General features: G+C 49.1%; 1 protein-coding gene across 3 annotated transcripts in view; it reads right to left on the bottom strand.

Moving 5' to 3' along the window:
• The window catches only part of bbs9 (Bardet-Biedl syndrome 9), a 44,901-nt gene that overhangs the window by 17,342 nt on the left and 12,328 nt on the right, over nt 1-15,231 (bottom strand). For 2 of the 3 annotated variants that reach the window (XM_061289769.1, XM_061289771.1), the window contains exons 15-21: nt 14,997-15,011; nt 13,294-13,434; nt 12,925-13,023; nt 12,582-12,754; nt 12,236-12,388; nt 1,647-1,829; nt 524-773 (exon numbers count right to left, since the gene is read on the bottom strand). In XM_061289769.1, the coding sequence (XP_061145753.1) occupies nt 524-773; nt 1,647-1,829; nt 12,236-12,388; nt 12,582-12,754; nt 12,925-13,023; nt 13,294-13,434; nt 14,997-15,011 (1,014 nt within the window). The remainder of the gene's footprint in view (nt 1-523; nt 774-1,646; nt 1,830-12,235; nt 12,389-12,581; nt 12,755-12,924; nt 13,024-13,293; nt 13,435-14,996; nt 15,012-15,231) is intronic. The other variant, XM_061289770.1, reaches the window with a different exon arrangement.

The raw sequence follows: 15,231 nt of genomic DNA, 5'->3' as shown, positions 1-15,231 counted from the left end.
ATACAGTAAATGTCATCAAAACCTTTGGACTCATGTTATGGAGGAAAAAAAGTCAGTTGACTTAATGATACTGTTGATTTTAAGTCTATTTTTTTATTGCTGTGTGTGTCCATCTCAGCTTGTGTTGAAGTGTGGAATGTTCTACCACCCAAAAGCTATCATTTACACTCACTTACACACAAACACCCACACCGAGTGGGGCTTTTCTTTTTTCCACCGTGTGTGTGTATGTGTGTGTGCAAAGAGAGAGGGGGGAACGTTTGCCGTGGGTGTTGTTGCAAACATAAACAAGTGTGTACCTCTACGCCTGGGTGAAAAAAGCAACATCTGAGACTGCAAATAAATCCCAGTTTACAGTGGCTGTTAGTGTGTTTGTGTGTGCGTAACCGTGTTGGTGTGTGTGTGATCGAGCGAGACCACTGGCGGCGACGACGAAAGACAAACACGAGTTAATGAACTGACTTGTGGTTCTAATCCGATAATTGAAGCTTCAAATCGAGTCTCGGAAGTTTTTTAGACTCACCCGGGGCCGCCAGGTTCTGGACCTGGGCGGGGACTTGGGCGTTGGCTTCGGAGGCCAGCGTGAGGCGCCCCCCTTTGGCCAGGCGTTCACACAGCAGCGTGATGTGCTTCTTGAGGCGCTCCGTGTCTCGGGGCAGGCCCAGCACCGGCCCGCCGGCCTGGGCCAGCGTGGTGGCCTGGTCTTTGGGACTACGGGACAGACACGTCCTCAGGAGGTGGGACACGGCCGCGTCGCAACTCTCCTCCCAGCCCTGAGGGGGAGACACTCAGAATCACCTTTGGCCGAGGAAGATAAAACGCCAAACACGCCGGGTCAGATTCAAAGTGAAGACGTCTTAAATGTGATCCAGCTGAGCTACATAAAAAAAAAAGAAATTCCAGAAATGTTGGAAAACACAGCTGCAAAGAGCTTTTTTGGTTCTCTGCTGCCATAAAGTTGATGAAGAGCAGAGGAGGGCCGCACTCACACAACACACACAATTATGTAAACTTGCTTAAATGCGGACAAGTGTGTGTGTGGGGTGGGGGGGGCAATTAAATATCGGGCCGGCTAGACAAAATAGAAATATTTGATACTGTAAATAGTTTTCAGAAGACGGGGGATGAGATCCAGCTTGTTCTCACTCAGTGGGCTCCTCCAATGAATTTCCCAGACTGGAGAGATCAGGACGTCACGTCGTCTGTCTGGAGCGTTTGTCTCAAAGTACTGCGCTGAACATTTTTGCTAGCGGAGAGCCAAGATTTTTATTTTATTTTTTTTTAAATGAGATCCTTGTCTCGCTTGTTCTATTAATCAAGTGACGGCATTCATCCTCCTATAAAAGAACGCCGATAGCTTAAAAATGGACCTTCTCCTTCACCACCTCCTTCTTTTGGACTTGTCAGCTTCCCGCTTGTCATCGTGTGCTCTTCTTGACCCCGCTCTCAACTCGCTCTTCTTTTCTTCTTTTTCTTTCAACTCTAACGTTCTTCCCTCTCAGTCGGCGTGCGTGTGGTTGGTCATTAGAGGCATGATGACCTGTCATTAGGACTCATTAGGGGGCCTATCAGCATGGGGGAGGAGTCCAGAATGGAGGGGGCGGAGCAAACTTTGCTCACCTGTCCCACTATGTGTGTGTGCGTACCAGTTGCGGCGTGTCGTGCAGCAGCGGCAGCATGGTGGCCTCCAAGATGTTGCTCTGCTCGGGTGTGAGGCCCTGCCACAGTGACAGCAGCAGCACCAGGAGCTGCGTGGAGCTCCTCAGGCGCACAAAGGCCTCTTCCAGCTGACAGGCGTTCTCCTCCGCCGCCTCCGCCAGAGTCATCACCTGCGTGGCCACAAACATTTTGGAAAGTCAGCCTGGAGAGTTCTGCAAAAATTCTCCTGTCCGATTACTTTTGTCCGCATGGTATTTTCCCCGCACACGTCAACACCCACTGAGGTGAGAAGATCAGATGGAAACATCTCAAAGCAAAACAAGTCCAAGGATAAAGTCCAAGGATCAACATGAAGACACATCCCCCGCCCCCCTCCTTCCTCTCTTCTGAGGGACTCTGGCGGTCAGAGGCTGACGCAGGAGCCAGACTGCGGACAGCCACTTCCTCACCAGCCAGTCACCGAGCTACGATGACAAGGTCGGAGTCTCAAATAGATCCATGAGAAGAGCGGGACGAGCCAAGGTTCCGCGTGAGCGCTTCTCTGATCTCTTATCGAAAGGCGCGCCCTTAGTTTCCCGACGAGCACTTCAAACGTGTCGCGTCCTTGCGGTGACCTCGAAAAGCGGCAAACAGAAAGCCAAGGGAGCACATTTTCAAGGTGCAACTTAAGACCTCCAGCGAGTTGAACTCTGAACCCTAACCAGGGTCCGTGCTGAACTTGGAGCGATAAGGAGGACAAGCGAGGACAGGCCCGAAGGTTGGGGGGAGAAAGCAGATCCTGGACTAATGGAGCACATTGACTTGACAAATGGATTGGCGGGATTTGGGAAGAACACCCACATGGGAAAACAACACCTGGACCAAGGTGTTTGGACACAAATATGGGGAAAGAAGACAGATGGACAGACTTGATTCATCCCAAGAGGGAAATGGAACCCAGTCAAGTTGCTCGCCCCCTCCCTGCAGAAACTCAATTCAAGTGGCCCTATGAAGAAAGAAAAAACAACAACATCTTTTTTTTGCTCAAGTCAGCAAATGAGAAAGGCCACAATCTGCAAGATCCTCATGTAACATTCTGACCATTCAAACCGGGTTCAAGCGGACCACCCTCCCATGAGAGCGCTCCAAAGTGTGTGTGCGTGTGTGTATTGATAAAAAGAGCGAGGGTGCAGTGAAGGGCTCCATTGTTGGCAGGGCAGCGGCTCGCTTCCACGCATACACTGATTGATGCCAGCTGAGTGGACACAAAGGCACATTTAGTCTACACACACATACACACACACTGATACACACACACTGACCAAGAGGAATTTGTCGTATTTGCACACACAAATAAAAATACACAAACAATGCTTCCCCGCATCTGTTCTGAGCAGAAGCGGACTTAGACACCAGTACAAATGTACACAAACACGCGCACACACACACACACACAAACACCCGAGTCACATGATAAAAAAAATGTTCCACCCGCAAAAACCCAGCTTCCGATTTTAATCCGTTCAAAACAAGTTTTGCGGTGTATTCGGGTTAATTGAGATTTTGCGTTACAGGAAGCCCATTACAAAAAAAAAGGTTCACCTGCTGTTGTTTCAGATGGAAGGCAAAGTCGATGTCATGTGGAACACGTGTGTGCGTGTGCAAGCGGTTTCCTTCATTCAAGAACAAATTAGCATGGGCATTTAACAAAGGCGGGGGATTGCAAAAGCCATTTCCTCAAATGTTCTTCTTTCCCTAACACCAGAAGAAGACATTTCCTCGATAATGAGGATGATTAAAAACATGTGCTGAGGGGTCTTGAACTCGTCTACTAACTTGGCGGATAAAACATGGACGCCGTGCGATGATGTCACTCACGGGTCACAACATTAAGTCATCCAAACTTTGACTTTTTTTTTTTTAAACCACTCAACACGATAATATACGCTCAATTAAATATGTAAATACCTCAACTATGTTAATGTGAGGCGGTAAAAGTTGTGGCAGGTGTACCTAAAATTGTGACCGGCAAACAGGTGCGCACACACGCAAAGGTGGAAGACGGCGGGCGGGCGGGCGTGTAAACAAGCGTCAGACATGGAGACAGTGCGATGAGCCGATGGCAGCCTGGATAGGTGGCCAGACAGTAACCGCTATTGTGGATGCTCAAAAGCGGCACGCACACAACCAATAGCGATAAGGGTCGTCTGTCTACACGTCTGCTGATAGCATCGCCACGACGAGGGAAGGAGGCAGCGAGACCGCCGCAGATACCGCGGCCGAGAAGCTGGAGAAAAAAAAAAAAAAAGTCAAGTTGATGAAAGCCTCCTGGCCCAGAGCGAAGAGCGGAGGATCGCATGACAGGATCTGGCGACCCGACCGGATCGGGAAGTTATTTCAACTGAGAGCCCCCCTCCGCCACCACCTCAAAAAAAACTATAGTGGGGTACAGTCTTCACCCACTCTGTCACCGTTCAGCAATTATAATGGGATGATTTTCTCTGGGTCTGCAGATAACCATTATAATAATCGGTTCATCTGTTGATTCATCTATCGATTCATCGGCTAAATTGTTTCTATTTCCATGCCTTTATTGAAAATACATTTTAAATTGATATTGCAGAATATGCACAAACATGCTTTTTTGAGGACTGGTTAGAAAAATGTGATTATTTTTATTTTAAGTCCTCAAAGATAATATATACACTACAGATCATATTCATTTAATTTACCGTTTTTTTCCATGTATAATGCGCCCCCATGTATAATACGCACCCTAAAAATGGCATGTCGATGCTGGAAAAAAGCCTGTACCCATGTATAATACGCACCCAAATTTTGACTTCTACTTAAGTCGGTTAACGTAAAATTATTTCAGAAAAAAGATCTTTGGGAACAAACGGATGTTATTCTGCCGGTCAGTATCACTGCGCATACGCTAGCAAACTCGATAGCGAAGAAATGTTTCGGATTTGTGTAGGGTACATTGTGACAGCAAACAAGCAGATGATCGAGCAAGCGTCTGATACGACAGCATTGTGTTCGTATGGAGCGTGTTTTGAAGTGAACAGCAGAGAAGAAAGCGCATCTGTAATGGCGGCCTCCGTATCATATCCGGATTAAAAAAAAATAAAAAATTGTACCCATGTATAATGCGCACCCCAGATTTTAGGACAATAAATTAGTTAAATTTTGCGCATTATACATGGAAAAAAACGGTAATTTAATTGTGAGCATGTGGACGATTTCAAATTTATTATTATTATTTTTTAACGGGAGTGGTAAAACTGCAAAGACAAATGTCGAGGCTCTATATACAATACACGAAGCGGGAGCAATGCGAGCGAACGATCGAGTAGCGACGGAGGCGATCGGCTGACAAGGAGAGTCGGGAGATTGATGGGGGAGGGCGGGGATAATCGAACACACCACCTTTCATCGCGCAGCAAAGCTTTTTGCGCGGCGAGCGTGTGAACACGCGTGTCGAAAAAAAAACTCTAAAGTGAAGCCACCATGGCAGCCAAAACATTGAAGTCGCCTCCTTTGGCGGCTCATCAATCACGGCCTGACAAAAGGACACTTTGAACACTTTTTTTTTTGTGGACTTAACCTCGTCTGGCTCCACTTTGAGGAAAAACATCGGCCTTTTTTGCAGCATCATTCTCGCCCTGGGAAAACTGACCACTCACTTTTCCTTTCCAAATACACACCTTAATGTAAACACCAGTGAAACTCCATGTTAGCTATGTTAGCTTAGCATTTGTTGATACTGGACAGCTGAGCAACCTTTGACCCTATAGCACACAACGGCATATATTCTCCATGAATAACAACTGGAGCCAACAAATAGACTGAAGGGGAAAAAAAAAATTGGACGTAAACTCTATATGTTCCATACACAGGGTTAGATGTACTGGGTGGTCCCGAGGGCCAAGAGGCCCCCGACCGAGCAGGGGCCTAAATTACAGAGCGTGACCCACCGCAGTGACACCCAACCTGGGATTAACATCCAGCTCGGCTCCCGGTAGCCTCGGGCTGCGTGGGGCTGACCTCCGCAGGTTCCGAGGTGATTGCAGGCCCACCCAGAGATGAAATAATGAGCGGGTTGAGTGGGAGTGGACTTTTGGGTGGAGAATTTGGCACTAGCGTCCAAAGTGTGTCTTCATGGACATGTGGGGACATAAAAAAAGTTGTTATCTTTTCATCCATTTTTTTTAACTTTCTTTAAATATTGCCAAAAAAGAAAAAAAATATGAAAAAATATATATTTTGTGCTTTATAACTTTCTTTAAATATTGCCAAAAAAGAAAAAAAATATGAAAAAAAAAATATTTAAATGTATTTGAACTATTTTATGAATGTTAGAAAGTCACTCCAAAAATATATACATTAAAACAATTTTTCTAACCAATCATGACATGACAAATGACATGTTCGATGACGTAGAAAGATTTTTTGTAACTGATGGAATATCGAAACACTTTTTCATATTCCATCAAGTTTTACACTATCAAAGTGTGGAAACATCTGGATGGATGTAATGCAAGACCTGCATAAGAGGTTAAAGCAGGTCAAATGAATTAAATGAAACACACACAAACATCTACACGCGCACACCTCATAAAGCGGTCCGCTACAGCTGCTTGGACGTGTGGACGGGGTCAAAGGTCAAACACATATGCTGACAGCACGTACTCGGCCCGTAGTGAACACCCTTAAACGACACGCGCGCACACACGTAGGCAACCTCACGCACACATTGACACAGCTAGTGAGAGTGTGAAGGGAATGTGATGTGACTAAACCCGAGGGCCTGGTTCAGCAAAACAGCTGTGCGTCTGTCTGTCTGTCTGTCTTAGAGGTCATAGAGGTCATTTTTGACATCAGGAGGCGGAGACGAAAAAGATGGAGACCGGCAAGTAGAGACGTGAGGAGAGAAAGTGGACACGAGGAAGTGGAGAAGACCTTGTGGCCATCAGAAATGGGACAAGAAAGTGAAGCCAGTTGAACTTATGTATTATATTTCCTACGAGAGATTTTGACGACATCCTGTCTGCCGGGAGGAATACTCTGTTTTCTTTTCTCTTCATATGCGCTTTACACTGCCAGTGCGTGTGTGTGTGTGCGAGTGTGTGTTTAGTCTGAAGCCATATTTAGTCTCTCTGGTTCTAAAAGGAGGCCTATAATCACACAGAACCTCTCTCTCTACTCATTACACACGCACATGCACGCACACACACACACAAGCCTGTCATTAAAAGTTCACACTAACCTCCCAGGCTGCACGCCTATCAAGTGTGTGTACGTGGACACGTGCGCGCACCAAAATTGCTGGGGATAAAATCAAAGCTAATAATGCTAACGGGATGCTAACCGTGCTAAGGAGCGAAGACGAACGGGCAATCATAGTCAGTCCGTGCAAATCGTTGCAAAAGAGAAAATCAAAGCTAATAATGCTAACAGGATGCTAACTTGTCAAAATTGCAAAAGTCCAAATCAAAGCTAATATCCATTAGCATATGCTAACCATCGCAATCAAATAATGAACATGGACAGCCAATCATAGTCACACGCAAACACGTGGAGACCGCATTTGTGTGTGTCTGTACACGCGTGCGTGTGTGTGTTTGCTTTGCACTGAATGGTCTCATTGAAGAGCACGAGTGCCATGAGAGCGCCCGAGAGGGGGGAAAAAAAACTCTGGGAATTTACTGCTACAAGATAAATATCCTCATCTCGGCGTCGCCGGGCTGCCGCACACACGCGCGCAGCCATAAAGCCAGCGTGTAATCTTACAAATCGCCCATTGTTTGTCACGCGCGCACGACATGTTGACTTTGGGCAGAGCGACACGTGCACACATTTAAAAAAAAAACAAAAAAAAATTAAATTAAAATGATTATTTTCTCGAGGTCCCCTTCCCTTGATTTATTATTTTTATTTTTTTTAAACACGCGCAATAAACAATAAACCGAGTTGCAGTTTGCGGTCGCGCATCAGCTCCGGGTCGGTAAATTGAAACTTAATTTCTAATTTGCCACGCCCACTCGGCCCAATTACGAGGAGGTGGATGGCGTTCTCTTCAAAAGGAGCCTCCCGCGGCATCTCACGTTCCTCCGCCCCCTTTGAAGCGTCATCACCCCCCGAACGTGCCGATGTCACAGGGAACGACGCGGGCTCGTCACAAAAAGAGCCAAATACGCATCGCCGCGATGTCGCCCCGTCGGCCCTTTGCGGGGAAGCCACGTGTCGGCCAGCTGAGGGTGCGTGAGCCCAAGATGGAGGAGAACATTGGCTCCTACTTGAATTTTCTGGAGGGCAACTACCGCAAGATGCTGATTGAGTACTGGGAGCTATCCAACACCGTGCGGGCGGGCGAGAAGACCCAGGCGGAGTTGCACAAGAACAACCTGGCGCTGGAACGCTTCAAGGTGGAGCTGCGCACCATCAAGGTGGAGCTGGAGAGCGTCCGGGTGGAGCTGCGCAAGACCAACCGCGAGCTGGACGAAATCAAGGCCTCCAAGGACGACCTGGCCAACGAGATGGCTGAGAAGGAGGCCGGCTGGAGGCGCGAAAAAGAGGAGCTGCTCCAGGGCAGGGAGGAACGGCGCGAGGAGCACAAGAACGGCCTGGTGCGTAAAAACAAGACCTAGTTTCGTTGACGTCTTTGACGACCAAATGTTTCGCCGCCTCCTTTTCAGGACCCGGCTGGAGGACGGCGGACTGTCGCGGAGCCCGAGGAGATGAAGACAAAAGAGAAGGAGGCGGTGGAGGATGGCAAAGAGTGTGACGAGAAGGAGAAGGAAAAAGTGCAGGAGGAGAAAGCTCGGAGGAAGGAGGAGAAAAACAGAGGAGACAACAACCACAAGGACGAGGGGAAGGAGCAATGGAGGGAAAGGGAGCGAGAGAAGAAGCACAAAGGGGGGGACGAGGAGGAGGCGGCAAAGGAGGCCGACGGCAACCACCAGCAGGAGGAGAGGGAGAAGCAGGTGAAGGGCAAGGAGGAGGAAGCCAAAGACAACAATAAGGAGGAGAAGGGAGGCAGAAGGGAGGCGGCGGCGGAGGGGAAGAGGGAGGCGGTCAAAGGGAAGGACGAGGCCAACCCCGCCGGCGAAAAAGAAGAGACGCTGAGGGAGGTGAAGGAGCAGGAGTACGAGGAGGCCAAGGAGAAGAAGACGCTGAGCGAGAAGGAGGTGAAGGAGAGGGAGAATGAGGAGAACGAGGAGAGGGAGCTCAAAGAGGTGGAGGAGGAGAAGAGCCACCAAAGTCAGCCCAAGGAGCAAAGAGAGAGCCAAAAGGAGGTGAAGGAGAAGAAGAATGAGGAGAACATGGAGGAGAAGGAAAGGGAGAGAGAGAGTAGCTGGGAGGAGGAGGAAAAGCAGAGCCCAGGCATCCAGTATTTGGAGGAGAGGGAGCAGCAGTTGGCCAAAGGTCCTCCAAGGGAGGAGGAAGAAGAGGAGGAGGAGGAGGAGGAGGTGACGACCAGCGGTAGTGAGGAGAAAAAGGAGAACGTGTGGCAACGGAGAGACGAGGGCAAGAACAAGGAGGACAAAATGGACGAGGAGCTGAAGGGCAGGCTCATCAGGATGAAGGGCGAGTGGTGGGACAGAGAGCGCAAAGAGGAGGAGAGGCTGAAGGAGAAGGACCGCAAGCTCAAGGAGGACTGGCTGGAGAGGGAGAAGAAGGAGGAGGAGAGGAGGAAGGAGCGGGAGAGGCGGCTGAAGGCCGAGTGGAAGGAAAGGGAGAAGCGCGAGCAGGAGAAGAGGAGGGAGCGGGATCGACTCAAAGCCGAGTGGAGGATGAAGGAGATGAAGGGGGAGGAGAGGCGCAAGGAGAGGGAGAAGAGGAAGGAGGAGTGGTGGGACAGCGAGGACGAGGAGGCCGGCGAGAGGAGGGAGCGGGAGAGGAGGGACAGGGAGGAGTGGAAGGAGAACGAGAAGCTGAGGGTGGAGTGGAGGGAGCGCGAGAGGAGGGAGGCGGAGAAGAGGAAGGAGCGCGAGAGGAGGCTGAAGGCCGAGTGGGAGGAGATGGAGAAGCGGGACAAGGTGAAGAGGAAGGAGAGGCAGAGGAAGGAGCAGAGGAGCAAGAGGGAGGAGGAGAGGAGGAGGGGGGGAGGCGAGGAGGCAAAGGAGACCACTTGCTTCGGGAGGCTCCTCGAGCTCCTCTGCTGCTGTCGGAGAGAACAAGCCTGAAGCTCCGCCCCTTCGACAACCAATCGGCAAAATGAACACGACTCCAAATTTGAAAAAAAAGAGGAGATCATGAGATTCCTGTCCTGATGCCTAACAACGAAACTTGATTAAAAATGGCCGCTCTTCAAATTTGATCCGATTCTTGCACTCTGGCAGCACAAAAAGAAAAGGGAAAAAAAAAAAAAAAAGGATCCTCCAAACCCAAATGGTTCTGAACGTGAACACCGCCATCTTTCCCATGTTGTGATTCGGCCATTTTGGGGATGAATAAAGTAGTAATGCATCCATTTTGTCTGGCTGTTGAATGTGCGTCGCCTCACCGCTGACCGCAGAATTTACCGAGCGGTTCGTTATGAGCGTTTTCACTTTGAGCCATTTGTCCCATTTAAGTCAACGGTCGCCCCGACGACGACAGGAGCGTTTGATAAAATCACCGTGACGCCTCGCGGGGGCCTCTCTGATCCCCCTCGGCGGCGGCGTCGAGAGCGTCCAACATGGAGGATTTATTAAATCTCCGCCCGGCGACCGATGACGACGCTGGGAAAAATGCGCCACGTTAAAGCGCTTTTAATGAAAAGATGTTTGTCTTCTTATTTTTGGTCTCCTTGACGTCGCCCGCAAAGTCACCGCGTAACCATGGCGAAAAACATCTCGCCGACCGGGCGAATCACTTTTGACTGACACTTTGTTATTAGTGAGCGGCTACTGTAACCTTGTTTATTAGCGTCGGCGCGCTAGCCATCATGCTGAGAGTTGCCGTGAGTCAGGACTTATTTGATTTTCGCTTTCCCCTTTCCAAAGTATCTGGATGTGAACGAGGGACACGCCCCAAAGGAGCCGCATGAAAGCCATCATTGATAAGCCCCCTCGGTGACACTCAGGCAAAACAAACCGGATCACCGACAACGCTACTGTGCGCCATTCATCTTCTAACCATGTGTGTGTGTGCGTTGAAGCGTGTAAATGTGTGTGTTGCGGAGGTGAAACATCTCCTGAGGGGCGAGTCACGAGATGATGGAGGAGCCAGAGTTTCTCGGCTCCCGACGGTACTTTAAGCTCAGGCGAGCGCGCAAAGACACTTTTCCAGGTGAAAGGGTTCAACGCAAGACGTTATCGCCGCACCATCTTTTGGACTTCACACAAGTCATCGGAACCAGAGCCAAGCGGAAGAGCCGTTTTCCATCCCAGCGACTGGAAATGTTCCGTCCGCGTTGGACTTCAAAAAGCGGCAAAAGGGCACGGCCCAAGCTGGTCCGGCTCGCCTAACGCGCGCCACATGTTCTGATCCGCAAATGTGCGGCGCACGTGCCGAATTCTCTCCGATCCGCTAAACACTGGAAGATGGAGAGCGAGCGAGCGAGCGGAAACGGAGTCCACTTCAAATGGCAGAAATCAAGTTAATACCCGAGAATGTAACACGAGTACGCGGGTGCGCGCGCCCGAGCTCCAGCACGGCAATAAGAGGCCCGGCTGTTAATGGCGGTGGTCCAACTCCACAGTGGGATCTGTGTTTAGTCGTGTTTAGAAGCCCATTTGGGGCCCGATAAATCAGGCCGCTGTCCACCAGAAGCCTCCATTAGGGGCCCCCGCCGGGCCCCTGGACGGGCCTGTCAGTCACGCCGTCAGTCAGCCAGCCGTTTGAACTCCTAATTACAAGGGAGGGCTCCGTTGGCCGGGACCCGGCCCGGATCGGCTCCCCGGGCCCCAACTGCCGCCGCCCCTCCCAGATGGAGAGTCCCGTGTGTTCCCAAAAAAAGAAAATGGCGGATGTTTGGAGAGGACACGGCGGCCGGGGAAAGTATTTATGGAAAGTGGAGGGGGAAAAAAAAATGGCCGCCGCCCTTTTTCGTGACTCCTTCTGGGATTGAGTGACACTCGCAGGTTTGCCTTTCAGCGTTTGCTAGCTAGCATCATGCTAACCTACAGCAACCGGGCAACTACCGTGCAGATAAACATGTCGTTAAATGCATATCTCGTAAATACTCATTCTGAATCGAATCAGCCAAACGACTCAAAGTCGAAAAACGAATCCGCTGTACGAAACGGTCGCACACATGTGAATGTAATCAATGGAAGCCGTCGCATAAGCGCGCCTTCCCACTGTAGCCGAAAGAATGTTGCCATCTGGACATATACAAGTTGTATCCGCTCAAAGTTACGAGATTTCACGCCTGCATGCGGAGGTGTGTGCGCGCGTGTGCGTCGAGGCGTGTAAGTGTGCTGGCAGTGAGCTCACAGCTAATCACCCTGAAACAGGACCACCGTAAATCATCAAACTGCAAATCTCACACGCTAAATAAATGTGTGTGTGGGTGTGAGACATTTAAGCCGAATTTAAATTTACAAGTTGCATGAAAATGATCATCTTAATTAGTGGTGTGTGTGTGTGCGTGCTTGCTTTCCACCTGTGTGTACGTGGCGTCTAGCAGGGTGTCGAGGTTCTGCAGCGGCGCCGGCGTTTTGTCTTTAAAGCGGGTCAGAAGGCGCCGTTGAATGGCTCGGAACTGGGCGGCCCGCTCGGACAGGAGGTCCTGGTACTTCTGAGCGCTGACGCGAAGCTGACACACACAAAGTTACACACTTTTTGGCGACTAGTCACGCAGCAATGAAACATTTTGTGGAAGGAAAAGCAATACAAAGCAAATTCCAAACAGGAAGTCTCGAACTAGGAATTTTTTTTGTCAGTGAGGCAACCGCGATAATCGCTAGCCACACATGCCGCCATGGCTAACGCGACGACATTCTGCCTACCTCAAAGTGGTGGTCTACAGACAGGAAGTAGTCCTTGAGGGGCAGCGGTCCACTGAAGCTCTTCTTGAAGTCGTCGACTCCCATCTTGGAGAAATGATCGTCGACTCTGTGGAGAAGCTCCTTGGTCACTAGCCACATGTCCTCAAAAGCGTCGCTCTGGATGCGATAGCGCTCTGGCGCGAGCACAAAAACACACATTGAGGTTACGATTTACCAACTCAAAAAAAAATAATAAAAATAAATAATAATAATAATACATTTATTTATAATTTATTCATTTATTAATTAAATTATTTGTGAATATCTGCTATCTAACAATAACAGTTCAAAGTAGTCTTCTTACGGGAGGTCTTGGAGGCCAACACGGTCACCAGGCCGCCGCCGGGCAAGAAGCGGAAAGCCAAACTGTTTCCCTCGTTATCTTCCGACTGGGCCGCAAACTCTGCACACAGAGGCAAAAAAAAATTGTAAAAAAGCCCAGCATGATGTCTCTGATAGCCTATCGCCATACAGGATGCCGACAAAAGGCAACAAAAGACAATCACACTGGCAACAAAGTAGACATCTACACACACACACACTGAGGAGAGAGTGTTTTGTCGTCGGAGTTGCTGATTGCATCCGACTGTCAGATTACTGGGGGGGACAAAAAAAAAGGACCTCCCATTCAAACACATATGAAAAAAAAAAAATCTCGAGTGTGTGTGTATACCGGGAAAGATGGTAGCCAGTTCCACGGGCGGCTGGTTGGTGTCCACGGTGATTTTGAAGACGCTGCTCTTGCTGGCAGATGTCGCCGTGCAGACGAGGGCCAGAGGAAGGTTGAACTGGCGCTGGATGATGTGAGGGACTCCTGGAAAACAACAACACAAAATATAGCAAAAAAATATGCTCAAGCAGTCTAGGGGAAGCCCACTAGCTTAATGCTAATAGAAAATGTGAAATATCATTAACAGGCTAACCGAAATTAGCATCGATGTTATGCTATGTCACACATGATGAGATTTCCCCGTGAATTTTTTATTTGATTTTTTTTCAACAGAGAGTCACGCAGCTCGGCCAGAACCCGTCCTGAAGCCCGGTCCGAAACAAAAGTTGTTTGAGAAGGAGAGAAAACAGAACGAGCTGCCAAGCGTAACTTTGTCGCCGAACTGGGTAGAAAAATGAGCCTTGGAAATAGAAGAGCTCACGTGCAGCACTGAACAGTGGAATGTTCCGGATTATTGCTTAGAGCTCACACACATACACACGCACACACAAACACGCAATTATCTGACAACCAAGTGAATGATTCTCTTGGTTTTGAACAAACATGAGCCCGGCGCATTCTCCCGACCGGCCTCTCGGCTACTGTGTCATGCTCGCATTCCACCCGACGGCCGCCGCCCTCGCCTCTGCCCCCCTGTCCCTCTCAACCCGCCGCCGCCGCCGCCCCGCCAGCAGGTGCCCTCAGCGTGAAGGCCGCTGTTACGAGCCAAAGCAAAGAATCTTTGGGTTTCCTGTGACAAGAGCTTCTTGGGTGAAAGAAAAAAAAAGGGTGGAAACTCGATCTTGGGTGGAGGAAAAGAGGAAAAGCAGAGGAGAACGCGTGGGATTAAAAGAACAGCCATATGGGCCAGAATTTTGGGACAAAGCTGTGTTGAATTTCCTTGACAGCCGCTTGAAGTGCTGCGTCCACCCCGGGAAAATTCATGCTAGCTAGCTTTTCAATGCTCCTGGCTAAATAAGTAGCCAGCACTTCTTTCTGACCCGAGTCGTACCCGGCATTGATCCCACAGGATAGCAGTGTGTGTGTGTGTGTGTGTGTGTGTGTGTGTGTGTGTGTGTGTGTGTGTGTGTGTGTGTGTGTGTGCCCTCTATATCACAGCACATCCTATTCTGTATCAAAGCTCACAAAGTCAGACAACTAAAACAAACATGGGCTGACAAGCGGGAGCACTACTGCGTGTGTGTGTGTGTGGCGAAAGATTTCTTGTATGAAAGCTAAAAGGAAAATATTTTAATTCTGAAAACGTGGAGGCGCATGTGTGTGCGCGCATCTGCGTGTTACGAGAAAGAAAATATTTTTCATCTCAAAACAAGGCGTGCGGTTCACATTAAATTGTGAATAAAAAGAAAAATGAGTGTCTGTGTGTCCTAACAAGTATTGGATTAAAAAACAAAAACAATACTTCTATTGATAAGAGGCACATGCGTGCTTGTGCAAATCCCGTTTGAAGGTCAAAAAGAAAATATTCATAAGGCAAGAAGGAAATATTCATCAAGTGTGTGTGTGTATGTGCGGACTACTGGCGGCGGATCACGTTACAGACGAGACTCGGCTTTCTTCCTGTTTGAACAGTCCTGTACATACGACGTGTGTGTGTGTGTGTGTGTATTTGTGCGTGTACTCTATGCACGTGAGCGCGCACGTACCTTTGGGGTTGAACTCTGCGGGGGGGGAAGAAGAAGGACAAAGACACGAGAAGATGTGAGACAGAAGCAGATGTTCCACTCGGACGCCGTTTCGCTCGTTCCCACGCTCGGCCTAGCGCACGTGACCTACGGACAATTTAAGCTGATCCGGAATCTTGATTAAAAGTTTCCAATTCCTGTAGGACTTTATTTTTTTCTCAAATCATGTTTACTCATGGTGCCAGGTTGAAGTCAC

Source organism: Syngnathus typhle, linkage group LG10, assembly GCF_033458585.1.
Source record: "Syngnathus typhle isolate RoL2023-S1 ecotype Sweden linkage group LG10, RoL_Styp_1.0, whole genome shotgun sequence".
Lineage (NCBI taxonomy): Eukaryota > Metazoa > Chordata > Actinopteri > Syngnathiformes > Syngnathidae > Syngnathus > Syngnathus typhle.
The sequence above is the reverse complement of the archived record's forward strand: the minus strand, read 5'-3'. Positions and strand labels throughout refer to the sequence as shown.